Raw genomic sequence first — 12754 nt, 5'->3', positions numbered from 1 at the left:
TCTAGCTCACTTTGGGAATTTTTCTAATTTTTTAACAAGATTGCGAACCAATTTGCATTCTGTAATCACAAGATATGCGGCGGGATTGACCATACAGCATATCAGCTGCAACACGAGGAAGACAACAGCATAGACCCTGGTCTCCTCACAGGAGGTTACTGTGATTACATTCCTTATAAGGCCCAGGTAGGATTTACATATATTACTGTATTGGCCCAAATATAGTGCTATGTTTTCAAATGTCCTTCCGAAAACTGTACTCGTATTATATGCGCAGCCTAACACCTTTTATTTTTCATGTAGGACACCTTCAAAACTTTAGGATCTTATTATGTGCGAGGCCGTAGTATATTCAGGCCTATACTGTAATTATCCGTGCCTTCCAATGATTAATTGATATCTGGATGGAATAGCTGGGTGCTCTTTCTTGAGCACTAAAAACACTGTTACTACTCAACTCAAGACACAACCTGTTCCTCTGAAACAGGCTGAAAAGCAGGATCCTGAGGGATGCAGCCACAGTACCACTTCTATCCCTACTGCTGCACTGCTAACTGAGTCTGCCACCTCTCTCCAAAAGAAAAAAAAAATTTAACTGAAAAAAGTATATTTTTTGCTCCTGCTTTCTCTGCCTCATCTGTACCTGCCCCTACTCCCGAGTACCTGCCGACCTACCCACACTAACCCAGAGAGCCCAGCCACAACACAACCTCCCTGCTCGCTCTCAATATCTCAACAACAGTGAGACTGTGGAAGGGTTTTCGCGCATGCGTAGAAGCTATTTGAATGTGGCAACATGCAGCCAATCGATTGTATAAACATTCAACTGGCGAATGTATGATGCATGCGCATGAAATTGAATCAAAACATTCCCCAACTAATTTTATGACATTGGTAAAAAGCAAGGGTGAAGCGAAGACGGCTGAGGGTTTTGGTGCATTCGCCCGAAATCTACCGTGTCAAACCCAAGGTTGAATGATTGACCGCAAATCTAATTTAGTTTAAAACACTGTGAATAATTTACGCATTACATTTTTACATACACTGTATTTTCCACCTCTAGGACATATTGGAACTGTTTAACACACATGGGAACCTAATAAAGAGCCTCTAATCTTCTAATACACATTCCGTATTTATTGTTCTATTTATAACACTGCTATACAGTATTCAACCCACAGTATCTCTGACATGAGCATAATTATAAATATTTTTAAAACAAGTAAACACATTTGTCACCTGGAGCACCTGTGATATCTGTAATATTCCCACTCCCTCTCAAGATGGCAGAGTTACAGTGGTTTGCCGCCCATAAACTGGGCTACAAAAGCAGGAGCCCGGGGTTTGCATTTTCACATTACCTGCTTCTGAACCATGATGTTGAGGCTTCTTGTACTTGCTGTTCTCGTCCTTTGTGGTAAGCTCCCTTATCCAGTAATATACTATTTCATGGCTGGTGGAGGCATCGTAGGGAGTTCTCATTTCATTTCAAATTTTTTGAAAACTGAAGGTCAAGTTCTTTGGATAATTTTTCATATCCAGTTGTATGAAGCATGGGACAGTACACTGGTTCATTTTGTTTTTACCATTATGCACAAGGTGGGGTTTTTAATATGGACAATGGTCTAATACAACCTTGGACATAGTAGAGGGACTGAACATATGCAATATGTAAGGAATTACAATGATAGTTGGTGTGAAACAGACTTTTATAGATTAAGTTGTACTGTATGCGAAGATCTACAGTGGCTGCTCCACTACTATTTTGATGCAGTTACATTTAATTCATTGTAACATTCATTAAACTAGTTTAAAGAAAAGCAGACCTTTTGGTATGTACCTCAATAATGTCTACAGAATTTTAAACATTGAGTTATGTCATGATACAATAGTATCATTTTAATAGTAATATAATTTTGGCACAGAAAAGGGAGTCATTGAAATGATTGAACATGCAGTACAGGTGCACAGTCTAGTACAGCCTTAGTAGCTGAGTTCCTCCAAGCAAGTTTCCAAAACTGGCCATTTATTATTTCCCATAAATATGATGATTGGTTTTATAGCATGTTTATAATGCAAACGAAACCCAATAGAATACAACAAGCAGCTTGTCAGGACCAGAATACAATTTGGCATTGGTAAAAATGTCTTAAAGTAACTCACTGTGCTTTAAAACAGTATGAGAACAAAAGACCAGTCACTCCAGTTTCCTACAAAACTAACAGGGCAATAATAATCTTTTATAAGAAAAAAGAGGGAAACACATTCAAATATATCCCATTTTGTCTAAAGAAATGAAATATTTGAAACATTAGTAGGTTAGTGGTTTGAGTACAATCCCACTGTGCAATGTTACTATTTTTTCAGACTACCAAGCACTATTAATGAGGTGAATTCATTTTCAGTAAATACATATTTTCAGTTTCCCTTTATTTTCCAAAGGACATTGTTATGAAGATTTTCAAGAGGACAATGGACGTGTGATTGGAGGATCGAATGCAGCCAAAAATGCATGGCCATGGCAGGTCAGTGATGGTCTTAGGAAACTGCTAACAAAGATAGGCTAAGTCTGTTTATTTTAACATAAGGTGACATACTGTAGGAACATAGATTCTGATGGACACATGCCCTTCTTAATTGTGGCCTACAGTGGGTGGATTCCCTTCTCAAGGTCGAATTTAATATACTGATACACTGACATATTGATGTAAACCCCATCAAGGCTTACAAATAAAGAATTACAGAAAATAATAGAACATATTAGCTAATGAATCTGTCCCTTCCACTGTAAGGTAACAAGAGGGACCCCAACATTCCAATGCATACAAACATATTAAAAGATACAGTATACATTGTAGAAGATTGTACACCGACATACTTATGTAGCATAAGTTTGTGGTATCAGCGCTCTTGCCCCTGACTTTTATTGCAGTGGAGGAGCAAGAATAACATGATAAAGAGATGGGACCCATCAATGGCAGTGGCCTTTATATAGACCTAACCAATTTCTAAACTCTAACAATGGAGCCTACCAGAGAGCAACATATGAAGGTGTTTAAAGTCTTTAGCAATCATTTAATCACCAAACATTTAGAGATATAACCTACTACACTAATGAAGTGGCCACGAGGGAAATTATAGAATGTTTACTGCATTGCTTAACAATTTATTGCTAATAAACTACATCTCATGCTTAGCCTAATAAAGTGAACATGCTGAAATATAGAGTAAAGTTAGAAAGTTTAAAAGACTGATCTGTTTAGTGAATTCGGATCTAGAAAATATTTTTGAGCCCTGGTTTTACCCCCTGGTACTAGGTAATTAATATCCTTCTTCTATTATATCCATCATGCAGGTAACTCTTCAGTACCTCTCTGGAAGCAGCTGGTACCACACCTGTGGAGGCTCCCTGATCCGTGCTAACTGGGTTATGACAGCTGCTCACTGTGTGGACAGGTAACATTGGCTGGAAATGAGAAACATGTCTGGTTTTATAGATCTATGAAGTAAGGCTGGAATTTCCTCTGTTAAATACTTGACTACAGTTAATAGTATTGTGATACTTCATTAAGGCTCTCATCACCAACAGGAGATCTATGTGTCCCACAGTGTTTTTAATTTGGTAGATTAAACATAAGGATATAAAGTGGCTTCTCCAAAGGTCTCATGGTGTCTTGAACCCAACAGTTTGGCCAAACATTGGGTCAGCCCTGATAATCCATTAAATCATGTTACTTATCTCTCTCCCTGTGGAATAGGAGCGTTTCCTTCCGCGTGGTGTTGGGAGATTACAACCTTTACCAGGGTGACGGAACCGAGCAGACCATCTCTGTGTCAAAGGTCGTGAAGCATGCTAACTGGAACACCAACAATGTTGCAGCTGGGTAAGAGATGGATAAAATTAAACCCGGAAGGATGTTTTGTGGCTGCAACCTTTACTAAAAATGTGTAGGATTATCATATTTTTCAGTCTGCCAGAATAAACCCACTAACTGACTGAGCAAAAAAATGCCAGCTTTATTATGAATCAAAAGTTTTTAAATGTCAACTTTTTGGAGGCAGACCATCGATATTTTTCTTTTAGGAATGAAGTGAGCGCATTATTGAACACAGAATTTTACAGGCACAATGAAACACCTCAAGCAGTTTACAATTAAATGTTGATGCCTAGGGTAAACAAAAAGAAAAAGGACATCTAAATTGGATATCTTACTTATTCCACCTCGCAGAACGTTTAAACGCATTGCTGTTTTATTCTTTTTCTGAAATAATTATAGTGCTTGTTGCCTATGTGTGCTTTTAAAATGACTACAAAACAGTACCCAATTTAGCCCCAGCAAGGCAGACATGCATCTCAGAAATAATAAAGACCCCTTCATATTAAGAGAATATGAACACGCTAGCAGAGCGGCACAGGAATATATAGAATGAACAATAAGGGGGTTTTATCACTAACTGCCACAGCAGTTACAATATAACATTTAGCCTATATAATTAATGATATACGCAATACATATAAAACTATAACATTATATATATGTGTATGTGTGTGTGTATATATATATATATAATATATATATATATATATTTATATTATCACTGGCAAGCACATTCACATGTCTTAGATGGGTCTGTAACCCTGCCTTTCACCATTATCACCTAGCATACAGTGCTTCCACTGCAGCAAGGGATTCTGGGAAAGTACATGCAAATGAGCACACAGTGCAACCTTTTGCTTCAAAACCATTTAACATGGTCCCCTATTAGCTCAAGCTTGCTGCATTTCACAGCTTTGAGCACAGCCAGGGTTAAGATGCATAGCCAGTAAACCCACCCACAGACAGCCGTTTCAACCTTAATGGTTCTCATCAGTGTGGGATTGGTTATACTGGCTTTGCAAAATGAAGCAGGGATATACAGATAGATAGATATAGATAGATAGATAGGTAGATAGATAGATAGATAGATAGATAGATAGATAGATAGATAAAAATTAATACAGTGCACTAATCTTAAATGGTAGAAAATATGATATTATAGCCCAAAGAATCACCACCGTTTCAGTCCTTCACAAAGGACCATCCTCAGGATGACTCAGCACGGCAATAATGGTGTCAAAAAGATTGTATTGGAACAACCATAAACATCCAACATTTCAGTTCACTGTGGGACCTTCCCCAGGACAGAAACGTTGGATGACCACCATCATTGCAGTGCTGAGTCTTCTTTTTCCAAATTGGCTTGGGTGAAGTATTTTTAAATTTTAGTGTTACGATTTGTGCACATGTTCTTTTATGACAGTTGCTATGCTAAGGTGTGCCTACTATTCATCATGTATGTATGTGTGTATGTGTGTATATATACTGAAAGTACCCGGTGGTGTTGCTCAGGAATTCTGAGAAACCAACCTCATCCCTCAGCCCCTTTCTTTATCTCCCCATCTTCTCCACCCCCCCTCATCTCCCTCCTTTCCCTCATCTCTATCTTTCCCCTCATCTCTCTTCCTCTTATCTTCTCTTTCTTTAATACCTTATGATGTCTCCAATTATTTCCATCTCTCTCTTCTTCTCCAGCATTCTTACTTTCTCCTCACATGCAAACTGACTTCCTCTGTTTCTTTCTATGTCTGCTTTCTGTGTAAACTTTATAACTATCGGAATCTCCTTATCTGCCACCAGGCTATGTGCATTATGATGTCACCAGTATGATGTCATGTGCCAGATACATAGCCTACCAGGTACAACACTCATTGGCAGACTCGCTTGTCAGATAAATTGTAATCCAATTTCCAAACATGGGCAAAACTGCTCCTTGATCTCAGGAACAATCATGCAAAATTTGGTTACGATACCTTAAGACAGGCCTGCACAACTCCAGTCCTCGAGGGCCGCAAACAGGCCAGGTTTTCAGGATATCCCTCCTTCAGCACAGCTGGCTCAATTAGTGGCTCAGTCATACTGAGCCACTAATTGAGCCAGCTGCGCTGAAGTAGGGATATTATGAAAACCTGGCCTGTTTGCGGCCCTCGAGGACTGGAGTTGTGCAGGCCTGCCTTAAGAGGTGTCCAAATGCATAGCGAACAGACAGACAAACAACTTCCTAAAATATATAGGAGATATAATGAACTGGGTCTTTAATTCCTTTTTTTTTTTTGCTTCTTACTGTATATGGCTACCTTTATTTCTTTGATTTCTTTTTCCTTACAGTTATGATATTGCAGTCCTCCGCCTGGCCTCCAATGCTGTTTTGAACAGCGCTGTGAATCTGGCTACACTTCCCAGTGATGGAGCTGTTCTGGCCAACAATTACGCATGTACCGTTACTGGATGGGGCTTGACAGCCAGTAAGTAATTTCTGATAGAAGAATTCTCCTGACACAATAACTGTTTTTCAGGGCCCACCTGTTCAATGCTATCCAATAGAAACAGAATGTAGTATGTTAAATAAAAACAAAGGTAAGGTACTGTAAAGGAAACAAGCATACTGTGGTCTTCAATGGCATCTAAATGATCCAGATGGCATACACACACACACACAGGTAATACATTGAGCAGAAGCAAATTCTAATAAAATACTACATCCAAAATACTGTGTGTGAAAGCAGTACTTTAATGTTATACTGTATTTATTGAGTGGTAATAACTCGGTAATAAATTAGATTTCAGTCATATACTCTGCCCCATTAGTCTGTTTTAGGAGGCTTTAACTCAAATTCTTAAGCACAAGAAACCTGCACCTATATGCTAAATCCTTACTAAAAAGAGGAGTGGCTCAGTGAGTAAAGACACTGACTGGCACTGAGTTTGAAGCAGGAAGTCTGGTTCAATTCCCGGTGTCGGCTCCTTTTGACTTTGGGAAAGTCACCTTATCTCCCTGTGCCCCAGGCACCAAAAACATAGATTTTAAGCTCCATTGGGCAGGGACCTGTGCCTGCAAAATGTCTCTGTAACGCGCTACGTAAAACTACGCTACACAAGAACATGTCATTATTATTATTATTATTATTAGAAAAACCATGGAAGGCTATCAAAATCACACCCTATTCTCTCAGAAGTCCTAATTACCATGGGATCAATAACAATAGCAGGATGATTATTCCTATGTATTCTAAAGTATAAATCATCACTCATCAACTTGCCGCCTGTGGGCCAAACCTGGCATGTGAAGAACCTTGGTGTGGCCCTTGGATGATCTGCTAATTTGATTGCAACCAAGTGCATTATTTCACACTAAAATTCCCTTTTAAACGTTGTTAATATGAATTATATGGCACGGAATGGTGTAATACGTAGATGCACAATCTAAGTGTAATATTATTTGGCATTCTTCAATGTATCTTAGTTTACATTACAATACCCTTGTGGCCCTCCAACTGATAACATTTTACCCATCTCGCCACTTTGGAAAATTAGTTGAAGAGCCCAGTTATAAACAATGAATAGTTTTTTCCCCTACTGGAGCTAAATGACCTGACTGTGAAAGTTGACACAGCACTTTTCTCATTAGTCTGTATACTGGCACTGAAGGTTAATATATTTTAGTAAATCAGACTTAAGCAGTTCTCAATATTGCTGGCATGTGTTAACTTGCATTTAATCCCTGGATTTAATTTGACTGCACTTTAACCAGTCAGTCATGACACACACACAGACACACATACACACACACACACAAACACACACACACACACACACACACACACACACACACACACACACACACACACACACACACACACACACACACACACACACACACACACACACAGACACACACACAGACACAAAGCCTCCTTCCATTGTCTACAGCACTGCGTATAAGGCTAACTGATTTTTTTGTATTGCAGACAATGGACAGATTGCCTCTATTCTTCAGCAGGCCCCTCTCCCTGTTGTTGGCCACTCAACTTGCTCCACCGGCTCCTGGTGGGGCAGCACAGTCAAGAGCACCATGGTTTGTGCCGGTGGTGATGGAGTCCGTTCTAGTTGCAATGTAAGATATTGGTGGATGCTCTCGTAATCACTTTCACAACCACATGTAACTGGCACTCGTTGTTTTGCAAAGTTTTCAGCTAAGCAAGGGTTAGACTTGATAGCACTTAACAATTCATCACCGTATACCACAGGTTTCTGCACTAGAAAGCCTCGTTTAATAATATGACTTCACAAGCACGTCCACCAGGACTTCTACCAATTCACTCACCTTATTCATTGGAACACTCTCTACTTTTTACATAAATGGAAGAGCAACATGCCCATGAAGAGTTATTAACATTACTCAATAATATAATTTAAATAAATGTAAGAGACAAAGGAACAAGTAAACCTAATCCAAAAAGCCTTAAAGTTGTGTTAGGAATATTTAAAAAAAAAATATAAAGTGTACTTTGAAATTACCTTGAACTAGCATTTCAATATTGAATCTCACCAGTCTAGTCATTCACAATAGTAAGACCTACTACTTCATTGTCTCCTCAACACATATTTATCTTAAACTATGGTCAGATCACCACTCTTCGTGACCATTTTTTAATGAAAAGTGCTGTAAACAATGATTATCATCATGTTCTTCTAATTTAAACCATTGTATGTAATTGGTCTCATTGTCTTTTGTCCATTATTTCATTGTGTTCTTGCATTTTAGGGAGATTCTGGTGGCCCTCTCAACTGTCCTGTCAACGGTGTGTACCAAGTCCATGGTATTACTAGTTTCGGGTCCTCTCTTGGATGCAACTATTTCCAGAAACCATCAGTGTTCACCAGGGTTTCAGCCTACATCGCCTGGATCAACAATGTGAGTTCCTATTCCAAGCAACAAACAGGGCTATATTTCAGGCAAATAGCATAAACATAGTCACACTTTTATTTTATTTTCTCTCCCTCTCTCTCTTTTACTTCTTTTCTTCCTTGCTTTTTTTCATGATTGCCCCAGCTATCTTTCACTTATTTCGACTCATAGGCTATTAGGAATGGAAATAGATCTACTATAATATACAATAGCAATACATTTAGTTAAAAACGAAGTAGCTACTGTAATAAGCTATTTATTCTGCCTTTCTTTCAGGCTATCAACACTAACTAAACAGATCAGAGCTGAGACATTATCGGGGAAAATATCTGCTGACAACTATGAAATAGGTTCTACTTCCATCATTTGGATTCTATTTCTGCAAACAAAATGCTAATAAAGAAATAATTCTCAGAAAATATGCTATGTGTGTTGTTTCACCTGTGTGTATAAATAGTAAGGGTGTGCACTTTCACTCATGTTTTGGTTTTAAACAAAAAATGTGTTTTGTTCTTGTATGTGGTTTTAGCTCTAAAATTCTTTAGTGTTTTAGTTTTGCCAAAACATGATTTTTTTTAGTTTTTTGCTAATTAAAAAATTAGACTAGAAGGTGCATGCGTGGTGTGAAGCATGATGGCAGCATAGCCCATGAGCTCGTACCATCCCAGGTTTTAAAAGCAGCTAACAGCATGAATCGTGCCCCCAAACTACACACAACTAATCAGGCTATAACATGTCTGTGAATATAGACCAAGCTAAAAAGAAAAAGAGAACCCAGAGTGAACTGAATGACTTTTTAAAAAAAGCACGGAGATGACGGCCAATCTCTGCCCCCCAACCCTCAATCAGATTCCAAAACTGAAGCGGAGTTAGAGGCGCTACCATCTACTAAAAAGGACATAAGTGACCTCTATGGTAACATCAAACTCCTGCTTGATAATGCGGTGTAAGAGACGTGTTCAGAAGTACGCAATGGAAACCGTTTAAAGTGAAACTAAAATTAGACTTTATTGCTCCTGTCCCTTTAACACAACAAAAAGAAAACCTACTCCACTTTGGAGAATATCTACACATGTAGTCCAACCCTCTCTAACTGGGTAGTTAGCTAAGCTATTTATCAGCCCCAAATATATATACATATATACAGATATATAAAAGTCCCATAAGAAAGTCTTATCTGTTTCTTGTAGCTGTAGGGGAGGCCTCTCTGCTCTCCTGGGTCAGCACCTTTGTGTGCTAAGGCAATGTCTGTCCAGGTATACAGGTCTGGTCCCCTTTGTCTTGCTGTCAGCCTGCAGTCTCTTTGCAGCTCAAGACATCTGTTTTTCCTGGGTCAGCCCCAATTGTGAGACTAAGGAATCCCCTTCCTGTGTCTCAGAACAGGCTTTTTCTGGCAGAGTTCTGATTAGGCAGGTGGGGTTGGTTGATTGCAGGTGTGCAATTAACCAGCACACTGCTGGATTAGAGGCACGTTTCTTAACAGGGGTAAGTCCCTGTTACATGCGGTATCACAGATGAAGAGAGATATCTCCAGTCTGGGTAAATGCACCGACATACTACAAAAGAAAATGGACCACACAGTCACTCACCAGAGACAAATGGAGCAGAGAGTATTAGAAACGAACGGAGCACTGCAGGCAATGTCAAAGAAGAGCTCGGGAACCTGACTGATGAAAACATACAAACGGCTTTATTCAATCATAGACAGGTTTAAAACAGGGACAAAATTGCCCATGAAGTGGACCTCCCACGTGTTTCACACCGCTAGGGGTCTTTGTTAAGGAATATAGAGAATAGGTAAAACACTGAGTTAATATAGCGCTCACCTATGACATCACAAACAATCAAGATAAAAAGACACGTGCGTTTTAAGCCTGTCAATAAAGAATTAAACAGACCCAATCGGTGTTGTGTTAATCTTATACATTTTGTATGCAACATATATGATGAATATTTATACTGATAATGGATCTATCTCCAAGTGTTCCAAAAATGCATTTCCCCTGGTTAAAATAACAATATATAGTTATAGAGACACTGAATAGTCTAATAGAGGACAATGTGTACTCTTAGGGGCTCATTCTAGTAGGTTCGATAACTAACTCATGGAGCATTTTGAGCACTTCTTGAACAAGTTGGTACTGTAGCTGTTCAGAAAACTTCGATAGCATGCCAAACTCGCGTGAGAAGTGCTTCTTCTCGACCAGTACTCTCCCACTCGGACATTTTTTGAGAGGGAGTGGCTCATTGAGTAAAGACACTGACTGGCACTGAGAGTTTGAAGCAGGGTAGCCTGGTTCAATTCCCGGTATTGGCTCCTTGTGACCTTGGGCAAGTCACTTTATCTCCCTGTGTCTCAGGCACCAAAAAATATAGATTGCAAGCTCCACGGGGCAGAGACCTGTGCCTGCAAAATGTCCCTGTAAAGCGCTACGTAAAACTAGCAGCGCTATACAAGAGCATGCTATTATTATTATTAAATCTAGCTATTCAGGTAGCTTTGATAATTATACCGCGGCTGCAACTCGCAAGCAACTCACAGTTCTGATCTCGCCACTTCAAGGGTGGCGAGATGGATTCCTCGGTGTGACTTAGAAGAAAACATTTAGTTGGGAGTCTCACGGGAGTTGCAGTATAACAGAAGAGAACTACGCAGCTCGCCTAAATAATGTCCTAATATGAGCGAAACAAGGTTATATTGTAATGTGCATTAGGAGTAATAATTGACATATACAGATTTGATCCAAAGGATTCAAAGTACCCCAAATGTTGCACTCAATACATGATGTTGTAATATTCAGGACAATAATAGCCCTTCAGATATTATCTGATTGGCAATCATAAATGATCAAATGGACCAGCAAATATAGTAAAATAAAAAAATAACAAAGTTTTATTACATCCAAAATCTATAATATACACAATCAAATGAAGTATTTATCATAAGAAATGTATAAAAATGCCTCTATGTGTCATGGTGATGTAGACAAAATGACTCAGTCATCCAAACATTATTTTATAGTATATACTGTAGCATTAACTATGCTCGTTGATGGATATACTGTATAGGGAACTGAATGAAATTGTAGGGATACTTCAAATATAGATGGGTGAGTAGTAAATGATGTCCTGCTATGCTGATATCTAGTATACAATACTAGTTGATTATAATGTCGTTGTAATAAACATATGTACCAGCATAGCAATAAAAGTCTCAAGAACACCAATCACCCAAACACAATGGTAAATGTTGAATGACTCAAGATACAAAAAAGACTGTGTTGGTATGCAGTGCTGTTCATGATACTGTCTGCTGTATGTATATATCAGCCCAGGGATAAATCCTGTGTGATAAGTTGGAGATAGAAACACTATTACCAACTGTCTCTAGTAGAAACACTCTCCAACTACCACTTACTTATATAAAATAGTAACTGATACATAGTCCACAGTGTAACATTAAAACGAACATAACTTCATCTAACTGTAACCACATGAGAGTATCCCTAATTATTATTCGCATCTCATTACTATTAGAGGCAGCCATTTGACGAGCAGTGTTTACACACGGAGTACATGGGATCTAGAGGCAACCATATACCTCCCTATGCTAAACTGTGTTGCAGCTGCTTTTTGCCGCCATCTCACTGTATACCCATGTTTATGTAAATCAGGAGTTATTACTCCTACATGCTTTATACTATACCATTATTTGTGGGGGTACAGCCTTTGGAATTATTTGCTGAGGACAGGAGTGGTAATACAGCAGCTCGATAATTAGGGATACTCTCAAGTGGTACAGTTGGATGAAGTTATGTTTGTTTTATTGTTACGCTATGGCATTAAAAATAAAATATAATCTAGCCATCATAAAGTAAATTAAAGTTCTACTTACCCCTGCCAGGATGAAGGCTGCCCTCGTCCTCCTCACTGTCCTCCTCACTGTCCTCCTCACTGTCCTCCTCAC

The 12754-nt window shown here is 38.9% G+C and overlaps 1 protein-coding gene across 1 annotated transcript; it reads left to right on the top strand.

The window, feature by feature from the left end:
- The first annotated feature begins 1335 nt into the window (after positions 1-1335).
- Positions 1336-9206, top strand: LOC142491110 (chymotrypsin-like elastase family member 1). Its single transcript, XM_075593413.1, has 8 exons — positions 1336-1417; positions 2443-2525; positions 3356-3456; positions 3759-3884; positions 6207-6343; positions 7847-7992; positions 8644-8793; positions 9064-9206. The coding sequence occupies exons 1-8, from the start codon at positions 1375-1377 to the stop codon at positions 9079-9081; spliced, it is 804 nt and encodes a 267-aa protein (XP_075449528.1). The 5' UTR covers positions 1336-1374; the 3' UTR covers positions 9082-9206.
- Positions 9207-12754: the final 3548 nt, after the last annotated feature.

This window comes from Ascaphus truei, chromosome 3 (genome assembly GCF_040206685.1).
Source record: "Ascaphus truei isolate aAscTru1 chromosome 3, aAscTru1.hap1, whole genome shotgun sequence".
NCBI lineage: Eukaryota > Metazoa > Chordata > Amphibia > Anura > Ascaphidae > Ascaphus > Ascaphus truei.
Note: the sequence above shows the minus strand (reverse complement) of the source record. Positions and strands in the feature narration are given on the sequence as shown.

Coding starts and splice junctions, on each gene's coding strand:
- LOC142491110 (XM_075593413.1), top strand. CDS start 1,375: ATGATGTTGAGGCTTCTTGTACTTGCTGTTCTCGTCCTTTGTG. Junction 2,526..3,355: donor AAAATGCATGGCCATGGCAG/GTCAGTGATGGT, acceptor TCCATCATGCAG/GTAACTCTTCAGTACCTCTC. Junction 3,457..3,758: donor GCTGCTCACTGTGTGGACAG/GTAACATTGGCT, acceptor CCTGTGGAATAG/GAGCGTTTCCTTCCGCGTGG.